This window comes from Lissotriton helveticus, chromosome 8, assembly GCF_964261635.1.
Source record: "Lissotriton helveticus chromosome 8, aLisHel1.1, whole genome shotgun sequence".
Lineage (NCBI taxonomy): Eukaryota > Metazoa > Chordata > Amphibia > Caudata > Salamandridae > Lissotriton > Lissotriton helveticus.
The window spans coordinates 1,262,529,929-1,262,545,067 of NC_136069.1; the positions used below are offsets into that span (position 1 = coordinate 1,262,529,929).

The 15,139-nt window shown below is 43.0% G+C and overlaps 1 protein-coding gene across 1 annotated transcript in view; it reads right to left on the bottom strand.

Annotated features, from left to right (window-relative positions):
- Window positions 1-15,139, bottom strand: part of VWA3B (von Willebrand factor A domain containing 3B) — a 1,052,517-nt gene that overhangs the window by 491,798 nt on the left and 545,580 nt on the right. The window contains exon 21 of the mRNA XM_078658240.1: window positions 13,100-13,218. Coding sequence (XP_078514366.1) covers window positions 13,100-13,218 — 119 coding nt within the window. The remainder of the gene's footprint in view (window positions 1-13,099; window positions 13,219-15,139) is intronic.

Here is a 15,139-nt window from a genome sequence, read left to right on the forward strand (position 1 = left end):
CTCTGGGCTGTGGGGTGCCGCTATTCAATACATACATGAGACCACTGGCTGAGATTGTTCGTCCGCATGGTATTAAGATCATTACTTATGCGGATGACACTCAGCTAGTGGTCTCCCTTGCGCAAAAGAACGGCGATCAACCACAGACCAGCCTGACAATCTGCTTGGAACAGATTAAAAGTTGGATGACGGAGTCATGTTTGAAGCTCAATGGGGATAAAACTGAGCTCATGCTTCTTGGCCCATCAGCCCCTTCCACCCTGGAGCTGCTATGGCCTACCAGCTTGGGCGTACCTCCCACACCCAAAGACAATATAAAAAGTCTTGGGGTGTGGCTGGACAAATCCCTGACCTTCAATACACAAACGACTAAAGTGTCGGCGACCTGCTTTGGTCTCATCAGGATGATGAAAAAAATCCTTCCTCTTCTTCCCTTTGAGGCAAAGCAGGTAGTCATACAGGGCCTAATTCAATCTCGTCTTCATTTCAACAACGCCCTGTATTTAGGGGCGCCTGAATACAGTCTGCAAAAACTTCAGCGGATCCAGAACTGTGCAGCACGCACATTGCTAGGCATCCCACGCAGAGTCCCGATAGAGCCTGGGTTGAGAGCTCTGCACTGGCTCCCTGTCAGGGAAAGAATAAAATTCAAATCTATGTGCATCACTCACCAAGCATACTGGAAATCTGGCCCAGTAATCAACCACTCTCTGATCACTCCCTACCAACCCAATAAACAGCTTCGTTCATCCCATGCCTTTTTAGCAAAAGTCCCCCAGATCCGAAGATCTAGAGCAGGGGGCCGGTCTTTCTCTTATAATTCGTCAAAGCTATGGAACACACTTCCCTTCCATCTAAGATCTAACTCCAACCTGCTGAGTTTCCGTAAACAACTTAAAACCTTTCTTTTTAACTAAGCTAGACTAATTTCCGGATCAACTCACTGGAGGGTACCAACCTGGTTCTTAGCGCCTGGACGCCTCAGGGCAACTGCTGTGCTTTTATAAAACCCCTTTTCATTTCATTTAATTTCCCTGTCAATCTCTGGACAAGAATCCCACTCTCTTTTCCACAAGGCCCTGAAGACCTGGCTCTTCAACCTTAATTGTTAGGAGTACTTTTGTGCCCCTGCAACCTCTGGCTCTTTCAGCAGCGCCTTGACACCTTTGGACAAAGTTTGCGCTTTATAAGACTGATATTCATTCATTCAAGGGTGAATATTGAAGGGCTGTGCTCATAGGCATGTCTGATTTTAACTAGCTTCAGCCACTAGAGGAGTTCCAAAGTGTGGCCATAGGCCTACTGGAAGAAAGAGAAATGTGAAGAAAAGTCTTGTAGAAAGCAGGATGCATTGCATTTTCTGTTAAAAAAATTGATAAGGTAAGATAAAAGCAGGAGTCAGCTGCCAACGTTGCTTAATGCAAAAGGCTATTCTACCTCCACCTCAAGATGTCGCCACACTACATTTGCTATCTCTTTTTATGCTGCTCTTGTTAAAGGCAGGGCCTGTTTGAGGCACTCTCCCTAATTCACACCAACTTCTATGCTAAGACTGATCTCATGAAGAGGGGTTGCTAAAACATTGGTAGGTCTGGCTGGACAGCGCATCTGTCACCAGACGTACTGGGATCAACATAAAAAAACAGCTTTCAGGGGTGCTACAGAGAGGGGCTTCGGCTACCCCAGCATTTTGTTAGTCAGGAGTACTTGTTTTGATTGGGCAGAAGTTGTGTGCTTACACAAACACATAAAAAGTACTTCCTTTCCATGCAGCTGTGATTATTTAGTTTATTTGTCCCACTGCCTGAGCCAGCAACAGTATGGCTGCTTGATCTTAAACTTTTAGGGCCACACACATGATATAATTTTTGTTGTTGTTGAAGTTTTATATATTTTATATATCGCAAACTCGACCCGAAGGTATTGGAGAGCTGTATATGAGCACCAGTTACATTACACAAGGACACATTCATTTTTGGTAGGCATGGGGAGATTAAGTGATCTGCCCAGAATCACAAGACACTGAAACCGGTTCCCCAAATCCAAAGTCGGCAGCTCTGGCCTTTACACCACAACCTCCCCTAAATGCTGCTAAAGGGTCTTATATAACTAGAAACCTTGGGGCTAGATGTTTCCGTTGCGGGTCGCAAATTGCGATTTTCTGTGACTCGCAATTTGCAACTCGCAAAACGGAATGTATTAATGTGTCTCAGACTCATTTAGCGATTCCCAATGGGGTCGCTCATGACCTGCCTCATCAATATTCATGAGGCAGGTCACAATTTGTGAACCATTGGGAATGGGCTACTATCACAGGGATGGTGGCCTGCTGGAGACAGCAGACCACCATGTCTGAGTTTGCTTTTTAACACCTTGGCTGCTATGACTTTTCCCCTCCTGTGCTGACCTTTGCATGATCCCATTGTTCATGACAAGGTCAGCTCGTCATAAGCACACGACCAGTGTGCCTCATGACGAGCTGAGCTCAACATGAACAACGAAGGGGTTAAATAAAGCAATGTTTTTTTTTCAAATGTAGCCCATTTTCCTTAAAGGAAACGGAATGCATTTGAAAGAAAAAAATTAAAAAGGTTTCTTTTAACTTTTTTAAGGGTAGGCAGTGGACCACTGCCTGCTCGTAAAAAATATTTTCGTAAACATTTCCAAAGGGGACGTGGTAAACTGTGATCTCCCTGCGACTCACTATTAGGAAGGGATGACCTTGGCACGTCCCTTCCTAATAGAGACTCACAAACCCTATTTTGAGAGTTGGTAATAGGTTAGACTCGCAAAATAGGGTTTGCACACACTACAACCACAAGATGGCAGTGGTATATACAGAGGTGCTGGCCAGTAAATACCACTGCCATCTTGTGCTTAGTGTAAAGTTATTTGTGGTGGGCTGTGCACTCTGGTTTTTGTTATACCCCATTTCTAAATACGTGTTCGGTGCAAATGTCTAGCTTCAAGGATGATAGAAACAAATAGTTTGATTAACTATTTAATAATAGAAAAGATACAAATGTAACTCAGACTACTACTAAAGGGGAAGGTTTGAAATCTAAATTTCAAAAGCTAGAAAGAGTTCGCAAGCAGGCTTCATCCAAATGGTGGGATGCCATGGTACTTAGAAAGTATATTGATATGAAGCATGTCCCTCGTGGACTTAGAGTCATCATCTTTCCGTCTTTTGATGATTTAGGCGAGGACCTATTATTGGAGTGGCAGGAGCTACTGGCATGTTCCTCATATGGGATGATGTCTATCCTAATCAAACATGCTGAGAGAAGAAGGGAACAGCTATTGGTGGAGATCCAAACATTAGAATATGAGATAGAACAAATGAATCTAAAAGAAGTAAGTGATAAGAACTATAAAATTCTTGAAGAGATACTGACAAAACATCAAATTTATCTAAAAGAGAAGAAGTCACGTAAGCTAAAGAGAGATGATACAGACTACAAGTCAGATCGTGTATGATACAACAGTTCTTTCTACTAAACAGTGAACCATACTGATTAAACAGCTTCAACCGGTACAGAAGCTTGGTTCTTTTTATATAAATCTCTTTTCAACAACTCAGGAAACGTCGTGGAATCATAACGTCAATACAGTTTGCCTTAGCCTCTAAAAAGTCATCCCAAGACGAAACACGTTTCGGCTGTAAATTTCTCTATGTCTACGTGTCAACTGTGATGAAGATTTGAAAATAAAAGACTTTTCTGTTTTTTGGACAATATTTGAGTCGTGCCATTTATGATGTCACGTGTGCTTGACTTACTTAAGTCATTGTGGTAACAAACTTTTGGGTTGTGCTCTGTCTAACAAAGTTTTTGGTCTCATTTGGATGTGGGGTTTCCAACATACAGTGTAACACTGTGGATGGCACAGTGTTCGACATTGAGCACGCTGGAGAATATCCCTGTGTATATATCTTGACTTTGGATACAAACTTTTACAGAGGTGCTGGCCAGTATATACCACTGCCATCTTGTGCTTAGTGCAACACTTTTGGTGTTGATAACCCTGTGTGACAAACAGTGGATATAGCATGTTTGCTTTTTGAGAATCCTTGTTGGGCCCTCTTTGGAGAAACAGAATTTTGCTTAACGAGCTGTAATCTTGTATAACTTTCTAATTTTATGACCATGGGCCTCATTACGATATCGGACGGAAAGTCTCTGCCCAACACTTTCTCGGATTCGGGACTGACGGACTTGTGGTTTACGATCAGAGTCCCCTTGTTTACTATGGGAGCTTGTGTTACTCCCGACAATCGGCCATAACACAGGCTCCCATGGGGAAATGGGTGTGTGCGGAAAACCCTGCACCATGTCCCAGGCACCCCATGGTACCAGCCACACATTGCAGGATTTTACAGGGGGGGTCCCTTAGGTACCACCTCGCCCATCCATCGTAGGCTGCGGGGGCTAGAGAGCCCTGCCAGGGGCCCCCCAAAGTCACTTTATGGCAGCCTTTTTGTGTCGGACAGGCCAGTAAGGCTGTTTGAAATCGACATCATAATCCCGGTGGCGGAAACACTGTCCATAGGGGTGTGCGATGCTGTTCCGACCGACATGAATACTCCGCGAGTTGGTCGGAACCAATTCAGAATTACAGCACGGTTTACATTCCGACCGCAAACATCCTAATTGGGGGGTTGGACTGTAAACCGACCAAATCGGTTGGAAGGGCTTCGATGCGGTCAGGGAGATTCTGACTGTTGGGAGGGGCTTTCCGCCCGACATCGTAATGAGCCCCTATATGTCTGATGGTTGCCTTGTGGGAAAGGTTATGCTGAAAACTGTAGGCCTGACTTGGTTATGGTGATAAACTATAGGCCTGATTGGTGCACTGGAAACTTTATGTCCAATGCCAAAGATCTGGTCTACTTAATATTAAAACAATATGACAAAGACAGTTGGTCTAGCCAATTAATTGTGAAAAGCATTTGTTGAAGCCAGTGAACTTTTTGCAGTTAGCTGTTGTCACATTGTATTTCTAACAAAAGGGGGATCAGGGGCACTTGAAGGTCCAGCATACAAGCCCCCAAGAGCATGTATAGACAAAGGAGTATGCAGTTTCTGTAGGGGAAGGACCTGCATACTCCTTTGTCTATATGTTGTCACATTGTGTTACAGGCTATAAACACGTATTTTGTTACACGTAATCTCATAGATTAGCAAAGTAGGCAAAGTCTTTGGCATTATCCACTCACTATAACAAACCCTGGGGGTTTTCACGGTCATGGTTCTCATTAGGCCCTATTGTAACATGCTATATATTGTTTTGCAAGCTGTATTCGTCTACCTATTTGCAATTTTAAAATTGTAAGCATGGTGGTTGTCAGTTTATGTGCACCTGAATAGGCTGGTGTGGGGTAGAGTGTAAAGCCAATGGTAAAAGGTAAAGGCTTCATCAGTTCACTGGGAAGTTATGCCAGATTTCATTTTGTTTGATCTGTTTACAATGAAACATTAAGGCACAGAGAGTAGAGTAGCCCTAACCTACCTACTGCGAAAAGCATGTGTTAAAGTAAATTTGCTTTTAAGGATGAATTGATATCACCATGTGTTAAAGTCTATAGTCAGATATTTTGTTACATGGAATTGGGTTTTGGTGTTGGTGATTGTTAGAAATGGGGGTTTCTAGTTGGCAATGGTTTGCACCTTTGTCCAAATAGGGACCCTTGCTTCTAGTCAGGATCAGGGGGATACACTCCTAGATAACCCCTGCTCACCCCCTTGGTAGCTTGGCACGAGCAGATAGGCTTATCTCAGAGGCAGTGTGTAAAGCATTTGTGAACACATACAGTATTACAGCGAAAATATTACAAATGGACACCACACCAGTTTAGCAAAATAAGTATTCTTTACTAAACATAACACAAGACCCAACAACAAAAACCAACAATACAGTAATCAAAATAGGACTTTAAAATGGTAGAAATAGCTTAGTTCAATGTATATGGTAAATGCGAAACTTTACTCTCAAAGTACCTTGGATGCGTCACATAAAACAAACAAAAGGGTAGCAGGAAAGGTGATGCGTCGGTTCCTTGCTTCGGGGGAGGTGATGCGAGGTTCCTCACTGGAGTCAAGCTATCCTGGCTGATGAAGGCTGATAGCCAGAAACCGGTCCTAGGATGCTTGATTCTGGTCCAGGGAAGACATGGCTTGGCAGTTCGGGCTGGACTGTTCCCATGAGGCACAGGGTCAAGCCTGATTTGCACATGGCCATGTCTGAACTGGGGTGGCGTGGTGAGCAAAATAACGATGGATTAAACCCAGATCTGTGACTGGGGGTGCATGTTTTGCCAATGTGCAACATTCCGTCCATCATCTTGTGTGTTTTGCTGTTCACCCTATGTAGGAAGGGTATGCCCAGACGTGGGTCCCGTGCTCACTACGCCACTGGAGTCAAGCTATCCTGGCTGATGACAGCTGATAGCCAGAAACCGGTCCTCGGATGCTTGATTCCGGTCCAGGGAAGACATGGCTTGGCAGTTTGGACTGGACTATTCCCATGAGGCACAGGGTCAAGCCTGATTTGCATATGGCCATGTCTGAACTGGGGTGGCGAGGTGAGCAAAATAACGATGGATTAATCCCAGATCTGTGACTGGGGGTGAATGTTTTGCCAATGTGCAACATTCCGTCCATCATCTTGTGTGTTTTTTCGGTTCCTTGCAGCAGCGCAGGAGAGGTGATGCGTCGGTTCCTTACCGGAGTGAAGGTGATGTGTTGGTTTCTTACTGCGTTCCGGTTACAATGCGACAAGATGGAGCCGCGATGTGATGATCCGGTACTATGCGACAAAATGGCATCTTTGATGCAATGCGACAACGTGGATGCGATATGTGCAGGCCCGACGGCCGTGCGGCAAAATAGGTGAACTTTGGAGCCACGACAGGCCCTGCGACACGCTTCCCTGGTGATGGGCATGCGACCTCTGCGGCGGCGGCGCGCATCTCCAGTGATGCGACACGCTTCGTCTGGGGTGCTACAGCAAACAGCTGTGGCGGCGACCCGGTTCTTCGGCAATGCGACGGCAACTGCTGTGGCGGCGACACGCTTCTCCTCGTTGCGCTGCACTTCCAGCTCCCAGCGTCACGCAGTTTCTCAGAGGGCCCAAACAACAGCAGGCCCCTCACTGCAGGTAGAATTCCCAGCAAGGGAATTCATGGGGAGCTGGTGGTGAAGTCTTTAAGGCCCTGAGACTTCAGAACAAGAGGCAAGCTCAACTTCAAGCCATTGGAGATCTTCCTCAAGATGATAAAAGTACACACAAAGTTCCTGTTCTCCTTTCCTTGGCAATAAAGTAACCACAGCAAGCCAACCCCAAACAGTCACTATTGCAGGGGCAATCTCCTCCTTCAGCTTCCTTGGTTCTTCTCCTTAGCAAAGGATTGTTTTGATTCCCAGAAGTGATCTGAAGTTCTGGGGTATGGGCCCCAATATTTATACTGCAAAATCCTTTGTTCTCTGAAGGCAGAGTGTCTGTACCTAGTCAAAACCAATTTTGTCCTCCTGGGTGCAGCTTCCTGGCAGGAGGTGGAGACAGCATTGTTTGAGAGCAGATCTAGCCCAGGTAGCTGAAAGGAAATCTTCCCCCCCTACTCACTATTCTATGAGGGCTCAGGTCAGTGAAAGAAAATCTCCACCCCCTACTCTCTGTTCTATGAGGGCTCAGGGCAGTGATAGGAAATCTCCTCCCCCAACTCTCTATTCAATGCAGGTCCTATTCAGCCCAGCCCTGACCCATCAGACTGCTAATTTACAATGGAGAGCATATGCACTTTAGCACTGATCGGCAATGGTAAAGTGCCCAGAGTCATAAAACCACCAACAACAGGTCAGAAAAAATACAGGAGGAAGGCAAAAAGCTCAGGGATGACCCTGCAAAAAGGGCCAAGACCAACGTTGATGCATCAAAAAAAAGTGAGGATAGAAGATATGCACTACAGTAATTCTTGTTAGGCTCTCTTAGGAAAGATGGTATTTAGCTGGTCCACTGCTAATTTGTACACATTTGTACGTTTATGACTGCATGCTGGATTTATGACTTGTGGAAAGCTTGCGCTCAGTACAATAGGCTTGAGTTGGTTGTGGTGTCAAGCCAATGATAAAGACTATAGACCTAATTGTTTATTATGAAAATTTATGATAAATGCAGAGGATCTTGCATATTGATTGTGGAAAGCATACGTCAATGTCAAAAGATATTTAAGGCTGAATTAAATCCTACTAGTAGATTTTCTGTTACATGGAATGTCACAGACTGGTTCCTCTGAGTACAGGATTTGATTGGGCCGAATTTGTGTGCTTCCACTAAAAAGGCAGCTTGTATTGCAATTTTAGGCTTGTGGCGAAGCTTATGCTCAATACAGCAGGATTTAGTTTGTTATGGCAGCAACCCAGTGATCATGGCTATGGGCCTGATCTGTTTATTATGAAACTTTATGTTAAAAGCATTAGGTCTGACGTATTCATTATGAAAACCATATGCTAAATTCAATGGCCATTTAATTGTAGATTGTTATTATTTAATATTAAAGCTTACAGAAAGGTATTTTGTTTGAACAGAATCTCATAAAATACCTTAGCAGGCAAGGGTTTTGGTGTTGGTTTCACCCTCTCACAAACCATGGGGACAGAAGGTTTACACTGTGGGAGTCCTTGTTAAGGCCTGGAAGCAAAGATAGTGTTTTGATTTGCCAACTGCAATTTTGTAATTTGTGTACATTTGCAATTTAATGACTGTATGCTTGATGGTTGCCTTGGAGGAAAGCCTACGTCACACAGTAGGCCCCTGAGTTAATTATGGTGTTGAGGTAAATGTTATGTCAGATGCATTAGGCCTGGCATGTTTATTCTTAAAAGATATTACAAAAGCTGTAGGCCTGGACCATTTATTGTGAAAAGCATACGGTCAAGCGAAAAGGCCTATAAGAGTGGATTGTTATTACATAGTGATACAGGCAGTAGAAAGGTTCTTGATTACAAGGAATCTACAGGTTACCACAGTAGGCAAGTGTTTTGGTGTTGATCACCCACTCTGAGAAATCCGGGGAGTAGAATTTGATTGTGATGATTCTTGTTAGGTGAGACGGGTTGTATATTGTTTTCCCAATTGTAATTTTGTACATATTTGTAATTTTATAATTGTATGCCCGATAGTTGCCAACCTATGCGCACTTCAGTAGGCCTGTGTTGTATACAGTGTCAAGCCATTGAAAAAGGCTAGAGGTATTATCAGTTCACTGTCAAAACTGATATCAGGCTCCTTGGGTGTGATTTGTTTACAATGAAAAGTTATTACAAAGCAAATAGGCCTTACTTATGTATTGTGAAGGGGAATGGGCTTTTAAGGGTGGATTCCTATTACACTGTGCAAAAGTCCGTAGGCAGGCATTTTATAACATGGATTCTCTCAGGTTTCTGTTGTACGCAAGGGTTTTGGTGTTCGTAACTCACCCAAACAATAGAGGATAGAGGATTTCCACTATGGTAATCCTTATTAGGCTCTATTAGTGGGAATTTGACACTGATTTGACAACTATATTTTGCACCTGATGGTTGCCTTGTGGGTAGGCTTATGACAAACACAGTAGGCCTGCATTGGTCATGGTGACAAGCCAATGATAAATGTTATAGGTCTGACTGTTTATATTGAAAAGTTACAATAAAGGCAGTAGACCTGATATATTGATTGTAACTAGCATATGTTAAATTATAGGCACAGTCCCTTGAAAATGAATGCATTTCAGTGTAACAGCTATTTGGCCAGTCTGTTAGTTTTCAATGTTCTCCTTTTATAATTCCTGTTTCATTTCTTTGGTTCTCCTCTGTTTATTTTAATGTTACTTAAGGGGATACTACATCTCTCCACGCAGTGTTAACAATACGCTTGCTTGATGCTCATTTCATCTGTAGTGCAATGTATCCCACTGTGCCACTTCCTCTAAACAAGGAGGCCATTATGGAAGGATGTTAGCCACGGTGTATCATTGCTTTACCATTACAAAAAGGCCAAAATGTTGGTTCTAAATGTGGAAGCCATGCTGGAACTTTAAAACATCTATTTACAATACCTCTGCAAGACAGACGTCGTATAGTACTGTTATTGGAGGGATATGTCCACCGTGGCTGTGTGACATATAATCCAGGCCTCTGGAATTATGTGTTTCTGCGGCTGCAACATTTTTTGCATAAACGTGTATGTTCTTCACTTGCCACATAGAGCACCATTTTGTAAGTAATTTAAAAAAATTCATAACATATTTAATTTTGTTTCTAGCTCACTGGATCACATGTTTTTAAACCAAAAGCTGTACGTGTAATTCTGAGCAGTGGCAGATCCTTTGTAAAGTTTAACTGGTCACTTTTCAGTTGCTGATAGCTGTATTCAGGTGTCAAATCGGTACTAATGAAGTGCACATTTGCCAAGACACGTTTAATAGCAGCTAAAATGTCAAATGATACTTCTACAGATGTGCTGCATCATTCCACATATTTCCCCTTTCTTAGCTGTATAATTTCGTCAACCACTGCTGCATAATTTCACTGCTGCATTTAATACTATCCACCAATACTCGTTTTTCATCCAAAAGCATGTTGTACTCTGGGCTTGTATTTTGCTTTTACACTGCTATTATTGGCTCAAAACTCCAGCCTGCACACTGCTAATGGCTACAGTACAAGACATGGCCTAAAGTGTTAATGGCAACATTAAGCCACTAGCGAGCTAGCTATGTTTTATATATGAACAATGTCATCTAGTCCATTAACAAAACTGCTTATTGTTTCACCAGTACATTCTGTTCACATATTATTTTGGGAGGGTTCGTTCTTTAATTCTCATAATGAATTAAAACAAGCTTCAGCAAAGCCAATCGTTTTTTTCTATAGTGGGGAGTTTAATACTGATCTAATACTGTGTGGCACACATCACAACAAGGGTGCAACATAGGAAGCAGCAAATCAGCCTTCTTTAACCCCTTGCATGCTCGTGACGGAACCATTCCATCACGAGCCAAGGTAGTGCTGTGCTGGTGACGGAATGGTTCCGTCACGGCCCGGCAGCCGCGCCTGCGCGGCGCTGATTTTGTGCCTGCGCGGCGCGTTCTATTGAGCGGGTGGAGCCGTGACAGAACCATTCCGTCACAAGCACAGCGCCACCGCGGCTCGTGACGGAGTGGTTCTGTCATGAGCATGGGGGCGCCGCGCGGCCCACCCTCCCCCCTACCGTCGCGGCGGAATTACCGCCGCGGCCAAGGGATTAATACACTCAATAAGTCCATGACAGGTCGCAGAAGCAAGAAGGACACCATACAGTTCTCTAACACATACAGAACATAAACAATACATATTATTTACACACTAACGAGGGAGTGAGAGAAGTTAAAAGACTGTTGTATGCTCTCTGTAAAAAACCATAAGAATACATGAAGTAAAACCGTCCTGGAAGAAACAGCCAAAACTCTTAAAGAATTACCATATATTCATGTACTCACATACAAAAATGAATCCTCATCACCCTAGTCTGGTATCCTTTATCAACTGGTTTCCTTAGTTTGGATGAGGTTATATCCCTCAAATCGATATTTCTATTCTCCCTTTGTTTTAACCCATACCTAAATTAACCCCTTGCATGCTTATGACGGCCAGTAGCCATCACGCGTCACGGTGGGCGTGTGCGGAGAGCGGCCCCCAGCCGTCCCAATTCTGCCCACTAATTAAAATGCCCGCACAACGTGAAAATTCGCGCCGCATGCAAGGGGGTAAACCTGTATATGGGTGAGCTGACATTTGTTTTTACTGGTGTCCCCCTCCTACAAGATTAAAAACAAGAGCACCAAGCAACTGACCCATTCTTCTCTTTTTCATCACCATATTTTGGCACTCAAATGTTTCCCATACAGAGTCATTCACCTTCCTCAGTACTACAGATCTTGGTATGAAATATTGTGACATAGTCCCTGATTCAAAGTGCATGTTATGCACATGTATTGAGCGTATCCTTTATTTTTTCATAAGATTGGGCAACAGCAATGGAAATAACCCTTGTTCAAAGAACATGGATATCTTGGGCACCAGGAGAGGATCTTTCAAATGACAGGTACAGGTAGAGTAGCAACGTTGTAAGCTTTCTCCCTTTAAATGACACATACAAATCAGGCAGCATCAGTGCAAGCTTTACTTCCTCACAGAAAAGGTACATCATGGCAGTAGCAAAGTAAGCTTCTCTATCCCACAGAATGCAGCAAGTGCAATCTTCCATTCCCAGCAGAAGATACTCAACAGGGCAGACTAGTACACGCGTTCATCACTTACAAAACTGCACAGTTAAGGCATGAGTGACATATAGGTTGCACACAGATCTGTGATGCAGAAACTTAACACACTGAGAGAAAAGTATCAGTGGATGAGTGAGTGAATATGTTGATCAGGTCTGAAGAGAAAATCCTATGCAGAATTGTAGACCTAAATCATCACAGTGATGATTTTAAAGTGAAGCATGAGCATTTAGAAATTGGAGCAAAAAGAACGTTTGGGGACATTTAGTTAAAGGAGATTGTGTTGTTTCATTGGTTTCCCAGGTACTGATAAGCAGCCATTCCCTAGTGTTATTTGGAGCAGGCCAGCCACAACATAAGTAATTAGGCTTTAGACAGGCACTCAGGGGCCAACTTTTTCAAAAATAGTTTGAGTGCAATCCCAGCCTTGGTGCTGCAAGTGATCAAAATATTGAAGACCACCATTGCATGTTCTTTCTCATCGATGCTTTCTTTTGCCAGTTGTGCTAGCTCCCCCCCCCCCTTCTCCCCTATCTACCTTTATCTTTTTCTTCTGTATCAAAGTCTGATGATGAAAATAAGTCAAGTTGCAAAAAATGAGTGCCAGCGCCCACCTCTTGTAACCAGCAACACAAATTAACATCTTGACTACAGACACAAACATATCATGTGTCTCTTTAAGTGCCTTTAGCCATCTGAAGTAAAGCAGAGGGTCCCTTTTTTATTCTTCATATACTCAGTTTAACCAGAACAATAATGTAAGATTCGTCCAGTGTACGAGGGAAAGAAACAAGCACTCACCTTTCACAGGCATTGATGACGCGCCCCACTTTCTGCTTGTACATACTGAGGTTAACCGCCAGGGGGTTTATTAATGTCACAAGCTTCGTGTTTTCACTAACATGGGCGATGGGCAGAACCTAGAATACAGGTGAATTATAAAGGTTTGAATGCATTCTTCATTTACATGTTATTAGTCGGTGATTATCAAGTGTAAGCAGCCTCTAATTATATATTAGCCTCAAATTATACTGTCTCGCTTAAGACAAACCACCATGTAGCTCCTATGGCAACTGATTTAGAGTTTTTGTAGGCAGTGTACTGTGTCACAAATGTGATAGAGCAGCCAGAATGCGAACTCTTGCTCCGCCTTACTCATGTAGAGATGGGCATATCATAAACTTTCCGTCGACAGAGCCTCTGTTGGCTCGGAGGACGGAAAGGTTCGTCCGGCAGACCAACAGACAAGGGCCTGTCTGAAAAAGGGCATTACACCGCCCACCCTATTCAAGGTGGATGGTGTAATGTATTATTTTCTATCCCTCACCACCAGGTAAAGTCTGTCAGTGAGGGGCAGAAAAAAACACAATATTTAACCAACATACTTTGGGACAAAACTCTTAGGGTGTGAGGGTCATTCTTTTTTTTTCAGAAACAAACTCTGCTTTGGGAACATTTTACTGACCAAAAACACTGTGATTCAGATCTCAAATGGCAAGTTATTTCAATTATTTCATGGCCAAACAGTGGAGGAGATATTAAACATCCACTGAACAAGGAAGAACTTAAATGGATCCTGAAATCGGGCATTGTTAACTCCAGTCTCAATCGCATGGAGGATTTGCATAACCGGAAAAGTTCCATGGCGGCACCTTGTCTACCTGCATTTGATTAACACAAAGAGTGTAAATTGATTACACACATATTTCATTTATATATTTTAGAGTTCTCATTCTGAAGGGTTTTATTTTCTTGCATTCTCATATGCTCATATATAGTGTATAGTCCCATTTATATATACATTGTTAGAAATTGTGTTGTAGGTTGACTGGGGTATGAGTCAAGCAGCAACCACAATCCTAATCAGGGTAAGAAGCAGGCAAACCCTAAATTAGCCTCTGCTCATCCCCTGGTAGCTTGGCACAGAACAGTCAGCCTTAACTTAGAGGCAATATGTAAAGCATCTGTGCAACATTTCAAACAGTAAAACAGTGACAACACCACACACACAGATTCCACATAAGGTTAGAAAAATAGAACTTAATTTAATAAATAAAACAGGACCCAAAAATGCAATAAGTAGAACTTGAGATATGAATTTTTAAAGAATAAACTGTAAAATAGAACTTAGAACCAATAAGCGCTTACTTAGGATATCTGTTTGTCCTGGAGCGAGACAAAGTCAAAAGTTCGGACCAACTGCGATGGAGTGCGGGCAGATGCAGGGACCCAGTGAGGCCCGCTGAACAAAAGTACTTTGATCTTGGCTGTGTTGAAGATGCAGGCCGCGGCCAAAGCGATGCGTCTGTGTCAATCCACGCTGTGAGGGTGAAGCACTGGTCCTGATCCCTTCTGTACCAGGAGTCCTGAATCTATTGAACATGCTGGTCTTTTTGTCCTGTATACATGGGGTACAGGAGGAAATTGATCCTCCCAATATTTTGTAATTTGGGCATACAGGACTATAGAGTAGTCATTAGGATCCTGAGACGTGATGGCTGCTTGTTTACCTTTTTTATTATTACTATCTTATTATTGTTACTTTTAGCATGGCGTATTATGTTTTACATCAAACACGCATGTCCAAAATGTTCACCCTATTAATATAAACTGTCTGCTTTCCCCTCATGAATAAAAACATTCTCCTGGTCAAAAAATATAAACTCTCATGTTTTCTAATTAGTTGGTTTTAAACTGTTCCCCAACCTGGCACAAAGTGTTACATGGGGGCATTTAGAAAAGGTGGAATTCATTTAAGTCATAGTAATTACACAAGGGAAAACAGGTACCCATAAAATGTATTTCACACACCGCAGCAAGCCACCTTGCTGCGCTGCATTA